This window comes from Mirounga angustirostris, unplaced genomic scaffold (genome assembly GCF_029215605.1).
Source record: "Mirounga angustirostris isolate CCGP_5_RB_7025 unplaced genomic scaffold, mMirAng1.0.hap1 SCAF_3, whole genome shotgun sequence".
Classification (NCBI taxonomy): Eukaryota; Metazoa; Chordata; class Mammalia; order Carnivora; family Phocidae; genus Mirounga; species Mirounga angustirostris.
In genome coordinates, this window is record NW_026991711.1 from 94985743 (window position 1) to 95001161 (window position 15419).

At 38.5% G+C, this 15419-nt stretch overlaps 1 protein-coding gene across 7 annotated transcripts in view; it reads left to right on the forward strand.

Annotated features, from left to right (window-relative positions):
- The window catches only part of CUNH2orf76 (chromosome unknown C2orf76 homolog), a 57991-nt gene that overhangs the window by 21066 nt on the left and 21506 nt on the right, over positions 1-15419 (forward strand). For 4 of the 7 annotated variants that reach the window (XM_045868997.2, XM_064586422.1, XM_045869000.3 and 1 more), the window contains one exon: positions 5778-5922. In XM_045868997.2, the coding sequence (XP_045724953.1) occupies positions 5778-5922 (145 nt within the window). Of the gene's footprint in view, positions 1-3163; positions 3249-3277; positions 3387-5777; positions 5923-15419 lie in introns of those variants that run through there. The other 3 variants (XM_045869001.3, XM_054506243.2, XM_064586424.1) reach the window with 2 other exon arrangements.

Below are 15419 nucleotides of genomic sequence, written 5' to 3' on the forward strand. Positions count from 1 at the left end.
ACTGAGCCACCCCTAAAGATAGCCAATTACCTTTACCCATGTTTCTACTAAGGTATTGGTCTTTTCTTATATATTTCTGTTGTTATACCTATCAGCCTTTTTCTGGATGGTTGCTGATTTTTATTCACTTAGGAAGGCCTTTCTTACCGTAAGATTATAAAAATATGTGCCCATTTTTCTGGTGCCTCTCTATGATTTTACAGTTACGTGTGAATATTTGTTCCATGTGTGATTTATTTTTGTATAAGGGATACAGTAAGGATCTAGCATTACTTTTCTCTGAATGTCTGACCAGTTTTTCCCAGTGCCATTTATTAAATAATCTTTTCCCCACTAATGTCAAACACCACTTTTTTTTTTTAGATCTTATTTATTTTTTTGAGAGAGAGACAAAGATAGAGCAGAAGTGGGGAGGAGAGGGAGAAGCAGGCTCCCCGCAGAACAAGGAGCCTGATGTGGGACTTGATCCCAGGACCCCGGGATCATGACCTGAGCCAAAGGCAGACGCTTAACCGACTGAGCCTCCCAGGTGCCTTCAAACACCACTTTTATACTCAGTTCTCTAATCTTGAGTCTATTTCTGAGTTTTCTGTTGTGTTCCACTGATTTGCCAGTTTTTCCTGTTTCATTATCCAACTTGAATTGCTACAGCTTAATTGTCCTTTAAAATTTTTATTACTGACTTTGGTGAATATATGAATCATACCAGCTTATTCATGTATACTATTATATGTCTAACTATTGCTTAATAATGTGTTGTAATAATTGGTGCTGCCTTTTTTTGTGTGTGTGTGACTTTGCTGACTAAGCTCACAAATTTATTCTTCCAGATAGATTTTAGAAATATTTGTGACAGGTCTCCCAAGGTACCCTTTTATATTTTGATTGAGATTTTATTCAGTTTCTAGATGAATTTAGGGGAGAATTGATTTCTTTACAACTTTGAGCCTTCATAGTTAACAACATGGTCATTTCATTTATTCAAATCTTTTGTCTGTCCTTGAATATTTTTTATTAATTTATTCCAAAGTTTTTATTGGTTTTGGCTTCTCTGTCGCTTCAGTAGGATGCTTTTAAATTTGACCAGATTTTGGGCGCCTGGGTGGCTCAGTCGTTAAGCATCTGCCTTCGGCTCAGGTCGTGATCCCAGGGTCCTGGGATCGAGTCCCACATCGGGCTCCCTGCTCGGCAGGAAGCCTGCTTCTCGCTCTCCCACTCCCCCTGCTTGTGTTCCTGCTCTCGCTATCTCTCTCTCTGTCAAATAAATAAATAAAATCTTAAAAAAAAAAAAAATTTGACCAGATTTTTTTTTAAGTAGCTGAACCTCTGGGAAAATATCATATTTTATAATCTGTAATATTAGCTTTCTAAACTGTCTCTTCAGTATGCCTGCCTCCCTAAACTAACAAGCTGTAGTTCTTTTTTTTTCTTTTTTTAAGATTTTATTTATTTGAGAGAGAGAGAGTGCAAGAGAGTGAGTGGGAGTAGGGGCTAGTAGGGGGTGGGGAGAAGGGCAAAGGGAGAAGCCGCCCTCCCCATGCCCCCCATATGGGGCTGGATCCCAGGATGCTGGGATCATGATCTGAGCCAAAAGCAGACCTTTAACAGACTGAGCCACCCAGGCACCCCTACAAGCTGCAATTCCTGCCGTCCTTAGGACAAATCAGGTAATGGTTGCCTCCTGACAATAGCTATTTTTTTTTTTTGACATGGAATGTTAGAAATTTCTTTATTCTTATTTTTATTAAGCACTAGCTTAATACTGCAGAAAATTTCAAATCACCTATTCTTCCCTCCCCCACCCAAATTCTTGATAAAGAGCTCTTCAAGTGAAGACATGCTCTCTTCTGTCTTCTGTATAAAACTTTATCAAATAAAGGCAAATAATTGTGTACATCTTGCTGTAAAATGCTGCCCACGGCTGTGCAAAGTGTCTGCCCAGGCTCCTTTCACTGTCCGGGTCCTGAAAGACTCTTGTTCATGAACTGTCTCTTCACAAAGCAAGTCCACCACATGCTAGGTTTATCATTCTGAGGGTCAAAAACTTTCTCACAAAGTCTCAGTCCAGTCTCTTGTCTCAGTTGCTGTTAAGTAGGCCCTCATCACCTCATCTTCCTATTTGTTTGCAGGTTTGGCATAAATTGCATTAAGTGGAAAACCAGGCTCTCCAGGAATGGGAAAATTAGTGATTCCCAGCATATACATTTCTTTTTCACCTTGGCTTTTGGAATTGCACTTTTGGAGTTTCTTTTTTTTTTTCTTTTTTTTTATTCTTATGTTAATCCCCATACATTACATCATTAGTTTTAGATAAAGTGTTCTATGATTCATTGTTTGTGCATAACACCCAGTGCTCCATGCAGAATGTGCCCTCCTCAATACCCACCACCAGGCTAACCCATCCTCCCACCCCCCTCCCCTCTAGAACCCTGTTTGTTTTTCAGAGTCCATCGTCTCTCATGGTTCGTCTACCCCTCCGATTTCCCCCGCTTCATTCTTCCCCTCCCGCTACCTTCTTCTTCTTCTTCTTTTTTTTTTCCTTAACATATATTGCATTATTTGTTTCAGAGGTACAGATCTGAGATTCAACAGTCTTGCACAATTCACAGCGCTTACCAGAGCACATACCCTCCCCAGTGTCTATCACCCAGTCAGCCCATCCCTCCCACCCCACCCCCCACTCCAGCAACCCTCAGTTTGTTTCCTGCAATTAAGAATTCCTCATATCAGTGAGATCATATGATACAACTTTTGGAGTTTCTTTAGACACTCAGAAATGTAGAGAGTTATATATATCAAGGTTCTATCAGCTTCGTTCTTTTTTTTTTTTTTTTTAAGATTTTATTTATTTGGGGCGCCTGGGTGGCTCAGTTGGTTAAGCGGCTGCCTTCGGCTCAGGTCATGATCCTGGAGTCCCGGGATCGAGTCCCACATCGGGCTCCCTGCTCAGCAGGGAGTCTGCTTCTCCCTCTGACCCTCCTCCCTCTCATGCTCTGTCTCTCATTGTCTGTCTCTCAAATAAATAAAATCTTTTTTTTTTTTAAAGATTTTATTTATTTGAGAGAGAGAGCTTCATTCTTAATCTCATAGTTTTTGAAGAAGACATTGGCCTTAAAGTAATAGATGGCTTTATCCGCAATATCTGTATCTTTTGTCTCTCTAGGGGCAGGTCCTTTGAACTGACTTCTGATAGGCAACAGTGCCATGTTTCCAATGAGTTTGGTGTCAGGGTCCATGAGAGAAGAGTGGTAAGCTGGCATCTTGGTGGCGCCCATGTTTCAAGCTAGACGAGGAGGTTGGGGCAGTAGCTATTATTCTTTAGTGACTGAGTACAAATTATAACAAATTTCTGATGAAGACGACAATGCACTGCTGACCAAAATTAGGTATGAACACAAATGCAAAATTTCAACTATTTAAGTGTGACATTTGGGCAGCTTTTTATTAAGTGGAAGGAACAAACCTCTAATTATAAAAGTTTCACAAGCCATGCATGTGCCAGTCTGACCAGCCTCGTTAGACCATTTATATGGTTTATTTATTGCACCTGGGAATCTAGGATCTTCTCCTGCCTCCATGAGCTGTCCTTATGCCCAAACCTATTTTATCCCAAGTTGACTTGCTAAAAGCGGCTACTATTCATTAAGATTCTATTATGTGAAATACAACTGTGTGTTACAGCAAAGAGGTGGAGTTGATTTTTAGTTAGATCTGGCCATGTCTAAACTCTCTGGGGACTTGGACTACATGATAGGGCTTCCTAGCATGTGTGCCTGGTTGTGTGTGTGTGTGTTTTGGAGGGCTTCTTTGTTGTTGTGGGAGCTCCATGACCGGAGGAAGAAGTGGTCATGATTTCAGCAAACCTGTAACACTGTTCTAAAATCTTTTACAGAAATCTTTTACAGTATCCCTTTTTCAAGAAGTATACTTTATCAAGTACTTCAGTATATCTTACATTGTAATTTTGTAGATGTCTGCTGAAGTGCTATTACTTGATAGATTCTAAGATCAGAATTTTGGGGGAGCATGGTAATCCAGATTCAAGAAGAAATAATGTCATCGCTAATATTGGAAGTATCCATTCCAGTTGTTAGAGGTCATTAAATACTAAGCAAGATTATAAGGTGAGCCCTTACCTTATTTTAGAGGGGAAAAAAATGATTAAGTTCATTAAGAACCATTCATTTAAATATAAACAATGTAAATTATAAATTTTTGTATTAAAACAGCTTGAGCCTTTGCTTTTTTTTTTTTTAGATTTTATTTTTTTGACAGAGAGAGATATAGCGAGAGCAGGAACACAAGCAGGGGGAGTGGGACAGGGAGAAGCAGGCTTCCCGCAGAGCAGGGAGCCCGATGTGGGACTCGATCCCAGGAAGCTGGGATCATGACCTGAGCCGAAGGCAGACACTTAACAACTGAGCCACCCAGGCGCCCGAGCCTTTGCTTTTCACACATAATGTGCTATATATTCTCTCAACCTTGTAAAATATTTGTTTAAGCATTCTATGATACAGAGATTTTCTAGGCCAAATTAGTGTGGCTTGTTTGGGTATATTATGAAATAGTCCAGACACACTAAAAGGCATAAAGAGTAATACATTATCCATGTACCTAACATCCTGCTTAAGATATGAAATTCTACCAATATAATGGCCCATGTACTTCTCTCTAATTGCATAATCCTTCCTTTGCCTCAGAAATAACAATTATCTCCTTTTATTTATTTATTTTTTAAAATTTTGTAATTATCTCCTTTTAAACATAATAAAAGCTATGTTTTTGAACTTTAGTGTAAGTGGTGGGGTACTATGACTCTTCTGCAACTTGCTTTTTTTTTTTCATTTGCCATAATATTTTTGAGATTCATTTATGTTGATGCATAGGTCCGTTCATTTTTGCTGCTTGTACTCTTCCACTGTATGCCATAATTTCCTTATCTCTTCTGTTGACAGACAAGTTGTTTCTAGTCTTTGCAATTAATTAACAGTGTTCTTCGTATGCATGTATTTCACAGATTCCCTAGGGTACCTTTGAATGAAATTGCTGGATCAAAAGATACCTGTTGGGGATGCCCACCTTCCCTGATTAAATTCTCATTGCTTTACACACTGTTCCTTGCCAACACTAGGTATTATCAGATTTTTTTTTAGTTTGTTAGTTTGGTGAGTGATAGGTCTCATCTTAAATTTCTCTGATTACTAGTGAGGTTGGACATCCTTTCTAATGTGTCATATTACAGGTATTGTTTCCTAGTATAATTGTATATTATGGCTGAAAATTATATGTAAAGTTGAAAGTACCATGAAGTAGTTACTACTAGATAGAAATATACCATAATTGTATCTTTAGAACATGGGCAACTTTGCAGATTTTTTGGGAGGAAATCATTTGGCATGATTTTCCAATAGCATATTAGAGCATGGACTTGGGAATTAACTGATGCTTGAAACCTGGCTGCATTGTTTTTTGTTTGTTTGTTTTTTGTTTTTAAGAGGGGAAGGGAGGGGCAGAGGAGGAGGGAGAGAGATTTATCATTTTGTGCCAATCAGGACATTAGTGACTATGACAAAGCTGTCTAGGGGTCACAGTGGATAGGTGGGAGTAACCTTGGGACTCTTGTGGGTGCCTGGGCTCTGGCCTAGGTTTGGGGACTGTCAGTAACCATACGATGTGGGAGAGATGGCTGGGTGCCCTGGAGCTCATGGTGGAAATGCAGACTTGTAGATTATTATGAATTTATGTTATTTAGACTGTTCTCATGTCCCTTACCACAGGAATTTCTCCACATGGCTTCCAAAGAAGTGACTGTTACAGTTCGCCTCATTCGTTCATTTGAGCATCGCAATTTCCAGCCTATAGTATATCATGGAGTTAATTTGGACCAAACTACAAAGGAATTTATAGTATTTCTAAAGCAAGGTATGAGATGTCTTAGTCATTTTGCTTTATTAGTATTTTGAAAAAATAGTTGACTATTACATGGATGGTAATCTTTTAAAAATACTTTGAAAGATATTAATCTAGGTTCTCAGGTACTAGGTCACCTCCTGTTCTGTTCCTTGGCATCAGCCTGAAGTACCTTCCCGAGGCTCACTTAGCACTGTGTGTGCCCACCTCAGGAATTATTACCCTCATGTTTGGCTTCTATCTTTTTTCCCTCCTTTTTAAATTTTTAATTTTTTATTGTTATTTTTTAATTTTTTGAAAGATTTATTTGAGAGAGTGAGAGCATGAGCTGGGGGGAAGGGGCAGAGGAGAAGCAGGTTCCCCACTGAGCAGGGAACCCAACATGGGACTCGATCCCAGGACTCTGGGATCATGACCTGAGCCTAAGGCAGATGTTTAACCATCTGAGCCACCCAGGCACCCACTTTTTTTTTAATTAAAAAAAAATTAAGATCTAGGTTTTCTTATAATAGGTTTTTGTATTTGGAGGTTGATTAACAAGGGAATGCAATGTAGCTAATTGTGTTACCTGGCTGAGCACACAGAGGGCCTCACGGGTAGCAAGCTAGGAAGGTGGCAGGCCTCTGTACGGCCAGAAAATCATGAGAGCTGTTGGTCACTGAGATCACAGAAATGACAGCCAGACCAACTGGTGCTATTTTATCATTTTGAGCTTAAAATTTAATAGGTATGAAGTGAGCAAAGACTTTCTTTTTCCCCAAAGATTTTATTTATTTATTTGTCAGAGAGCGAGAGAGAGCGAGCGCACAAGCAGGGGGAGCAGCAGACTGAGGGAAAAGCAGGCTCCCAATGTGGGACTTGATCCCAGGACCCCGGGATCATTACCTGAGCCAAAGGCAGACACTTAACTGACTGAACCACCCAAGTGTCCCAAGTGAAGGCTTTTGATAGGACCTCGATGGGTTTATAACCCCCGTTTTTTTTTTTTTTCTTTCCCCCAAAGATTATTTATTTATTTGTCTTACAGAGAGAGAGGGAACACAAACAGGGGAGTGGGAGAAGCAGGCTCCCTGCGGAGCAGGGGGAGCCTGATGTGGGGCTCGGTCCCAGGACCCTGAGATCATGACCTGAGCCGAAGGCAGCCGCTTAACCAACTGAGCCACCCAGGCGCCCTCTAACCCCTGTTTTTAATTATTGAAGTGTTCCAATCATCAACATTTGATAAAACATCTAGAATGAGCTTTGGTTATTTTAATTGAAATGTAATTTACATATGGTGTACAGATTATAGTTTCATGAGTTTTGACAAATATATTGCTTTATAGCCATCTTAATTTTTTTTTTTTTTTACTTTGACATAATTTTAGACATAGAAAAGTTGCAAAAATAGGACAAAGAATTCCAACTTTGGGTAGTTTTACTGCTCAGTATTACCTGAGTAGGGAGTAGGCAAGGTAGGCGACCTATACAGAAGACAGACCACTCAGTCTCCCTTGTAGTGACTGTTAAAAGATTTCATAAGGAGAACATCATTACTCCTTAAAGTAACTATAGGCTGACATATGGAGCATATGTTGTTATTGCTGTGTTCTTAATTGTTAGGGGGAAATTGAGAGTTGGTACTAAGATATTGCCAATTACAGAGTGTCTTGCTTTTGAAAAGATAACACCAGAAGCATATTTGGATTTTGAAATAAAAACAAATCCCTATATTTCTTATTTTGAAATCTTTATGCGTATTATGGATTACAGTGTTTCTTAGTATTGTCATAGTAAGTGCTACGATGTTCTTGGTACAGTGCAGGATAAGTTCTTCTCAAAGTCCTTGAGAATGAGGTATAATCTTCAGGTTGCTGCAGTGGTAGAGGAAAATGTGCTGTTCCTATATCCTGCCCCAGTCCCAGAATCAGCCATTTCTCAAAGGAGCCCCGGTTCCTGAGAGCCAGATCTGGGTGCTAGCTGTGCTCACTACTCCTAGGGTATTGTTCTTTAAAGCTCTCTCAGCTGAAAGAGCAAACAAATAGATCACCCTGTGTACATACACCTATCTATGAGTATTTTCATGTCACCATCTGTATCTGTATGTTAAACTTGAGTCCTTCCTGATGTTTTCCAATCCATTCCAACACGTATCCTTCTGGCTTCCTCCCCTTGTGTATTTATATTCCTACTCTAAGTGAGAAGTCCGGCTCCCATCATCTGCCATCCATTTACTTCATTTTTTAATTCCAGTATACAGGGTCATTAATCTGTACCCTCTGGGAAGCAACTTGATATTAACTAGAAGTCAGCGCTTTGGCGCAGTTCCTTTTGCCTTAGATTAAAAAAATGTCTTCATTGCCACAGTTACTGATGTCAGCAGCTTTTCCTCCACTGCCCTCAGGAAGGTTGTTTCATACATTTGCAATATGTCTAGATTCTCTTGTCACCGTTTGCATTCTTGTCCTCCTGAATGGTGATGTTTTTTCTTTTCTTTTTTTTTTTACTTTGCATACATTGAAGTTCACTCTTTGTGCTGTAAAGTTCTGCGGGTTTCAACAAATGAGTAATGTGTCACATTACACATACAGAATAGTTTCACTGCCATAAAAATCCTCCATACTTCACCTCTTCATCCTCCCTCGCAAGCCCCAGGCAACCGCTCATCTCTTTACTGTCTGTAATTTTGCTTTTTCCAGGATATCATGTGCTTGGATTTGCACAATATGTAGCCTTTGCAGACTGGTTTCTTTCACTTAGAAACCTGTATTTAGGGTTCCACTGTATCTTTTCTTCTTCTTCTTTTTTTAAAAGAATTTATTTATTAGAGATAGCAAGAGCAGGAACACAAGCAGGGGGAGTGGGAGAGGGAGAAGCAGGCTTCCCGCCAAGCAGGAAGCCCGATGTGGGGCTCGATCCCAGAACTCTGGGATCATGACCTGAGCTGAAGGCAGATGCTTAACGACTGAGCCACCCAGGTGCCCCTCCACTGTATCTTTTCATGGCACATCCTGTCTTCTTAATTTCCTTTAATCTGGAACAGCCCCCCAACTTTTGTCTGTCATTGTATTGATTTTTTTTTTTTTTTTAAATCCAGGTCCATGTTCTTACAGACTGTCCTAAAATCTGGATTTATTTGATTGTTTTCTTGTGATTAGATTCAGGCTAAACATTTTTGGCCAGATTATTCTGTAGGTTGCAGGTCAACGAGCTATGACAAGCTAAGACTGACCTGCGACCTGTTTCTATAAATGAAGTTTCTTGGACCACAGCTACAGTTGTGACCCAGACTGTATGTCACACAAAACCTAAAATGTTGATTAGCACGCCTTTACATAAATAGTTTGCTGAAATCGATGGAGGTGATTCCTTACTGTTGCATCACATCAGGAAGTGCCTGATGTTGCTTTGCCCTGTTATTTGTCATACAAATTTCCGTCATTTGGTTAAGGCACTGTCTACCGGATTTCTCTGTTGTAAAAGTATCTTTCTGATTAATAAGTAGTGTATGGAGTGATAAACATTGAGACCGTTCACATATCAGGTTTCCAGGAGTTTTAGTATCTCTTGATGATCCTTACTTGAATCATTGATGTTTACAAAACTCAGGATTTTTCTTCCTCTGTGAGTCCTTCTACGTTTATTGTTTCGCCTTCTGCTGTAAAGAAGCAGTCCTCCGATGCCCCTCTTTTTTAGAAAGCAACACAGGGTAATTTTGCAGCAGCTAAGTCACAGCGCATTATCGCCTTATCACAAAGGGACTCTTCCTTCAATGTTGTGTTGAGGCAATGTTCTCTTGTTTGTACTATAAAATATACTGTAGATTCTTTAGTTTAAATATTTAACTCTATAAACTTAAGACACAAACTAACACTCTAGTCTCTGTGTCTGTGACCAATGGAATGAGAGTATAACAATAAAGGGGATATGTTACGTGAGGGGCAGTCAGTGGTTATCTCTAGGAAGGGGGGTATAAGGGGACTAGGGAAAGACAGAAGGTTTCCACTGTATCATGTTGTTTTATTTAATAAAAAATAGTAAAGTGTCTGAAGCGGTCATGACAATATAGTAAATGTGGTTGGTGGGTTAAATGAATTTTGTTCTAATCACCACACTTTTTTTAAAAATTTAGTTTTTAGAGAGAGCGAGAGAGCGAGCAAGCGGGGGGCTGGGGGCCGAAGGAGAGGGAGAGAATCTTAAGCAGGCTCTTCCTGTGCCCAGTGTGGAGCCTGACACGGGGCTCGATCCCATGACCCTGAAATCACAACCTGAGCCTAAACCAAGAGTTGGAAGTTTAACTGACTGAGCCACCCAGGTGCCCCTATTCTCCACACTTTTTATGTTTAGATTATTTCATAATTAAAGTGAAAAGCATCTTGATAGATCTTAACCTTGGAATCTTACTGTAATATCAGACAAGACCCCTTATTAGGTTATAATGTTGGCACATTGTTCTGATTAATGGTGGGTATTTGGTATTCTTGCTCATACAGATTAGTCATTAAATTAATCAATTTCTTTTTTTTTCCTGTAGGTGTTCGTGCTTTCCTAAAAGTCTTTAAATGTAGAGCTAACATCTAAAAATAAGTTACAAATTGTATCCCTTCTATTTTTAGAGGCTTTACTATGAGGTAAAGAATTATTTTATTGCCCATCAATATTTTAATAATGTTCAAAACTTTATTGATCTTTACATTGAAATGTGATTTAACATTTCAGACTTTTAAAGATTTTTATTTATTTATTCATGAGAGACATAGAGAGAAAGAGAGAGAGAGGCAGAGGCAGAGGGAGAAACAGGCTCCCCACTGAGCAGGGAGCCCGACGCAGGACTCAATCCCAGGACCCTGGGATCATGACTTGAGCCGAAGGCAAACGCTTAACCATCTGAGCCACCCAGGCGCCCAACATTTCAGACTTTTTTTGTGGCATCCTAACTGCCAGCAGTATATTTATTAAATTGCCTTATTTTACTAATTAATTTTTCTATGGATGCCTTTTATGGTGACCTAAATGAACAAGTAAAGTTAGTGGTTACCTTTTTGTGAACTTTGCAGTAATGAAATATTAAACTGATTTTTTTGCAGAATTCATCTTGTAATCTGAAAGTCTTCTGTAAAAGTTCATTAGGTCTCAAAGTTAAGTTCAAAGGTGGGGAAAGATAAAATTAAAGGAAAACTCTGTGCAAAGTGGGAAATACTTTCCAGAATGTAATAGATATGCCACAGATTTTCCTTTCAGCCCAGGTGAACAACAGGGACTGAACTTACTCTTCCATCTGAAACAACTGAAAAAACTATGCAAGATTTATGAAACAGTGGTTTTCAGATATTGTACATGAGGGAGCACAAGACAGTGGTCCCTGGGATAGGAGAAACAAACAAGGTGGAGAGAGTCTTTAGGCCACAGAGCAGGGCAAGGGGAATGCAGATAGAACTTGGTTAGTTCCATGAGTTCAGGAGTCAAAGCTGGCAGTCTGGAGTGGAACCTGGAGAGTTCATAGAACAGAGAACTGGCATGGAGAGGGTTGTACAGAGAGAACACTCCGAACATTTGCAGTGTCTTTGAAGATTTGCAGATGTGTATCTTCAGTTGAATACAGTCAGCACAAGTGTGTGAGGAAACTACCAGAGGCCAGGTAAAGAACAACCTGATGTAAGCAGAAGGCAAAATGCTCAGAGCTCATATAGGCCTGGGAATAGTTTTTTTTTTTTTCTTTCCATACCAGCCAGAGTGGAAGACCTTGTAATTTACAGGTTACCAGGCAGAGTATCTAGAAGGGTATTGCTGAATTGTAAGGCAGAATGAACCCTAGAGTGAATTCTACACTGCTGTCACCTAACAAAGCTCAAAAGCAAGACTCAAAAGGATCTAACAGTTTCCAAGTAATTTAACCAAAGCTCAGAATGTTTATAGAAATACACAAATATCCAGCACTCAAACAAGATAAGATTCACAATGACCTGTATCAAATCAGAACTTCCAGGCATGCAAAGAAGCAAGAAAATATGAACCATAATTAAGAGAGAAATCAATCAATTGAAGCCAGCCCAGAAATGTTGCAGATGACAAAATTAGTAGACAAGGACAATTGAAAGTTATTATAAACTATATTGCAAATGTTCAAGAAGGTAGAGGGACAATTGAACCATGTTAGAGATGGAGGATAGGAAAAAAAAACCCAAATGGAACTAGAGATGAAAAATATGAATTTGAGATGGATATGCACTGAGTAGGATTAACGTGTAGATCAGATGGGGCAGAGGAAAAGATCGGTAAACTTGAAAACAAAGCAACAAAAGCCATCTAAGAGCATAGACAAAAGACTGAAAGAAAAATAAATAGAGCAGTAGAGAGGGGTGGGGCAACTTCCACTAGCCAAATATACATGTAATTGGAGGCCAGGAGGATGGGAGCTGGAACAGGGGGACAGAAGACATATTTGAAGAAATGATGGTTGAAAATTTTACAAATGTGATGAAAACTATAAACCCACATATTGGAGCAGTTCAACAAATCCCCAAGAAACATGAGGAAAGCTACACCAAGGCATATTTAATCAAATTGCTTATAGCTGGTGATAAAGAGAAAATCTTAAAAGCAGCTGGGGAAGAAAAACCACACACACATACATTACATAAGGAGGAACAAGTATGAAGGACATCAGACTTCTCATCAGAATCAATCTATGTCAGAAGATAGTGGAGCGACATCTTTAAAATACTGAAAGAAAATCAGTCTAGGATTCTATTCCCATCTTTCAGAAATGGAGGCATAATAAAGACTTTAGACATACAAAAGCTGAGAGAGTCCATCACCAGGAGACCTGAACTATAGGAAATGCTAAAGGACCTTCTTCCAACAGAAGGGAAGTGATACCAGATAGAAATTTGGAGGCACACAAAGAAATGAAGAGTACAGGAAATGGTAAACATGGGTAAATATGAATGCCTTTTTTTTTAATTTTATAATTTTTCTTCAAATTTCATTACGTAAAGAAAAACAGTAACAATGTGTTGTGGGGTTTATGGAAAATACATGCACTAGCACAAAGGCTGGGAGGGGAGAAATGGAAGCATAAGATTCTTTCACTATAAAGTGTTACAGTATCGCTTGGAGGTAGAATGATAAGATAAAGATGTTTACTACAGACTTTAAAGCAACCTCATGTGCACGCACACACACCTCACCTAAGAGTTACAGGTAATATGCCAACAAATGTGTTAAAATGGAATCATAAAAAAGTGTCAAATAGGTCAATCCAAAAGAAGGTAGAAGAGGAAATAACACATGGACCGAACAAAACAAAACCCAAATAGCAAAGTGGTAGGTTTAAATCCAATCATATTAATAATCACATTAAATGTAAATGGTCTGAACACCCTAATTAAACGACAGACATATAACAGGAAGTCCTAAATTATATGTTGCCTATAAGAAATGCACTTTAAATATAAAGATAAAAAGCAGTTAAAGGTAAAAGGATGAAAAAATTATACCATGCTAATACCAATCAAAAGAAAGCTGGAGGGGCTATAGTAATATCAGATAAAGTAGATTTCAGAGTAAAGTAGATTACTAGGGATAAAGACTATCATTTTATAATGGTAAGGCATCAATTAAGATGGCATAATGATTCTAAATGCTTATGCACCTGACACAACAGAACTTCAAAAATATGAGGTCAAAACTAACAGAACTGCAAAGAAAAATAGATGACTCTTCAATCCCTGGGAGATTACAACATTGCTCCCTCAATAATTGATGAAACAAATAGGTAGAAAGTCAGTAAGTATACAAAAAACTTGAACAACACTATTAGGCTAACTTGACCAAAGTGACATTTATAGAACACTCCACCAAACAACATAATACACATTCCTCTCAAGTGCACACAGACCATTTACCAAGAGACTATATTCCAATCCATAAAACAAGTCATGACAAATGGAAAAGGATTAAATTCCTATAATGTATGTTTTCTGACTACAGTGGAGTTAGATTAGAAATCAATGACAGAAGAATCTCTGGAAAATTCTGAAATATTTGGAAACCAAATAGCATACTTCTAAATAACTGGTTTGTAAACGCAGAGATCAAAAGACGGAGTATTATGAACTGAATAAAAATGAATACACAGCTTTTCAAAATTTGTGGAAAGTAGGTAAAACAGTACTTACAGGAATATTTATAGGACTAGAAATGTCTAAAAAAGAGAAGAGGTCTCAAATTACTGGTTTCAGCTTCTGTGTTAAAGTAGAAAAAGAAAAGTAAAATCCAAAGTAAGCAGAATAAAAGAAATCATAAAGATTATAGTAGAAAATGGAAAACCACAGAGAAAATCAATAATCAGCCATACCTGATTCTTTGAAATCCATGAAATTGATAAAGCTGTAGCTGGACTGATTGGAAAAAACAAAAGAGAGAAGACACAAATTATTGGTATCAACAGTGAGAGTTGTTACATTGCTACAGAATCTCTACAAATACTAAAAGAATAATAAGGGAATACATTAAACAACTTTATGCCATAAATATGTTATCCCAGGACAGTGGGCAAGTTCCTTGAAACACCCAAACTACCGAAGCCCACTAACAAACAGACAACCTGAATAATTCTGTATTTTAAAATGACCAGTAATTAAAATACATTTCTGCCATATATTTAAGGAAGAAATAATCCCAATTCTACAGAAAGTCTTCCATAAAACTCAAGAGGAGGAAGTATTTATCAGAAAATATTTTCTGAGGCCATCCTTACCCTGATATCAAAATCAGAGAATGTAATTAGAAGAAAAAAACAGCTACCAACCAACATCTTTCACACAAAGAGATACAGTAGTTAAAGAAGAATATATTATGACCATATGGAGTTTACCTTAGGAATGCAAGGATGGTTTACTATAAAAAATCAGTGGGGGCGCCTGGGTGGCTCAGCTGGTTAAGCATCTGCCTTTGGCTCAGGCCATGATCCCAGGATCCTAGGATCGAGCCCCATGTCTGGCTCTCTGGTCAGCAGGGAGCCTCCTTCTCCCTCTGATGCTCCTCCTGCTTGTGCTCTCTCTCTGTCAAATAAAATCTTGAAAAAAAAATCAATGTAAAAACAACAAAAAGCAATCCAATGTAATTCATTATATGAATAGATGAAGGAAGGAAAACCAGATGAATCTCTCAGTAGATAAAGACAAAATCCAGCATCCATTCCTGTTAGAAACTCTCAGCAAAGTAGGAATAGAAGGGAACTTATTCTACCTGGTTAAGGGTATATGAAAAATGGACCTCCAACATCATACTTAATGGTGGAAGACTGGGTGCTTTCCTCCTAAGATTAGGAACCAGGCAGAGGTGTCTGCTCATAATCACTTCTATTCAACACTGAGCTGGAAGTTCTAGCCAATTTATTGAGGGAAGAAAAAGAAATAAAAGGCATCCCTATTAGAAAGGAAAAAGTAAAATTGCCATTATTCATTGGTGACATGATTACCTACATAATCTATTATGATTTTATTATGATTATTATAAAATCCTGC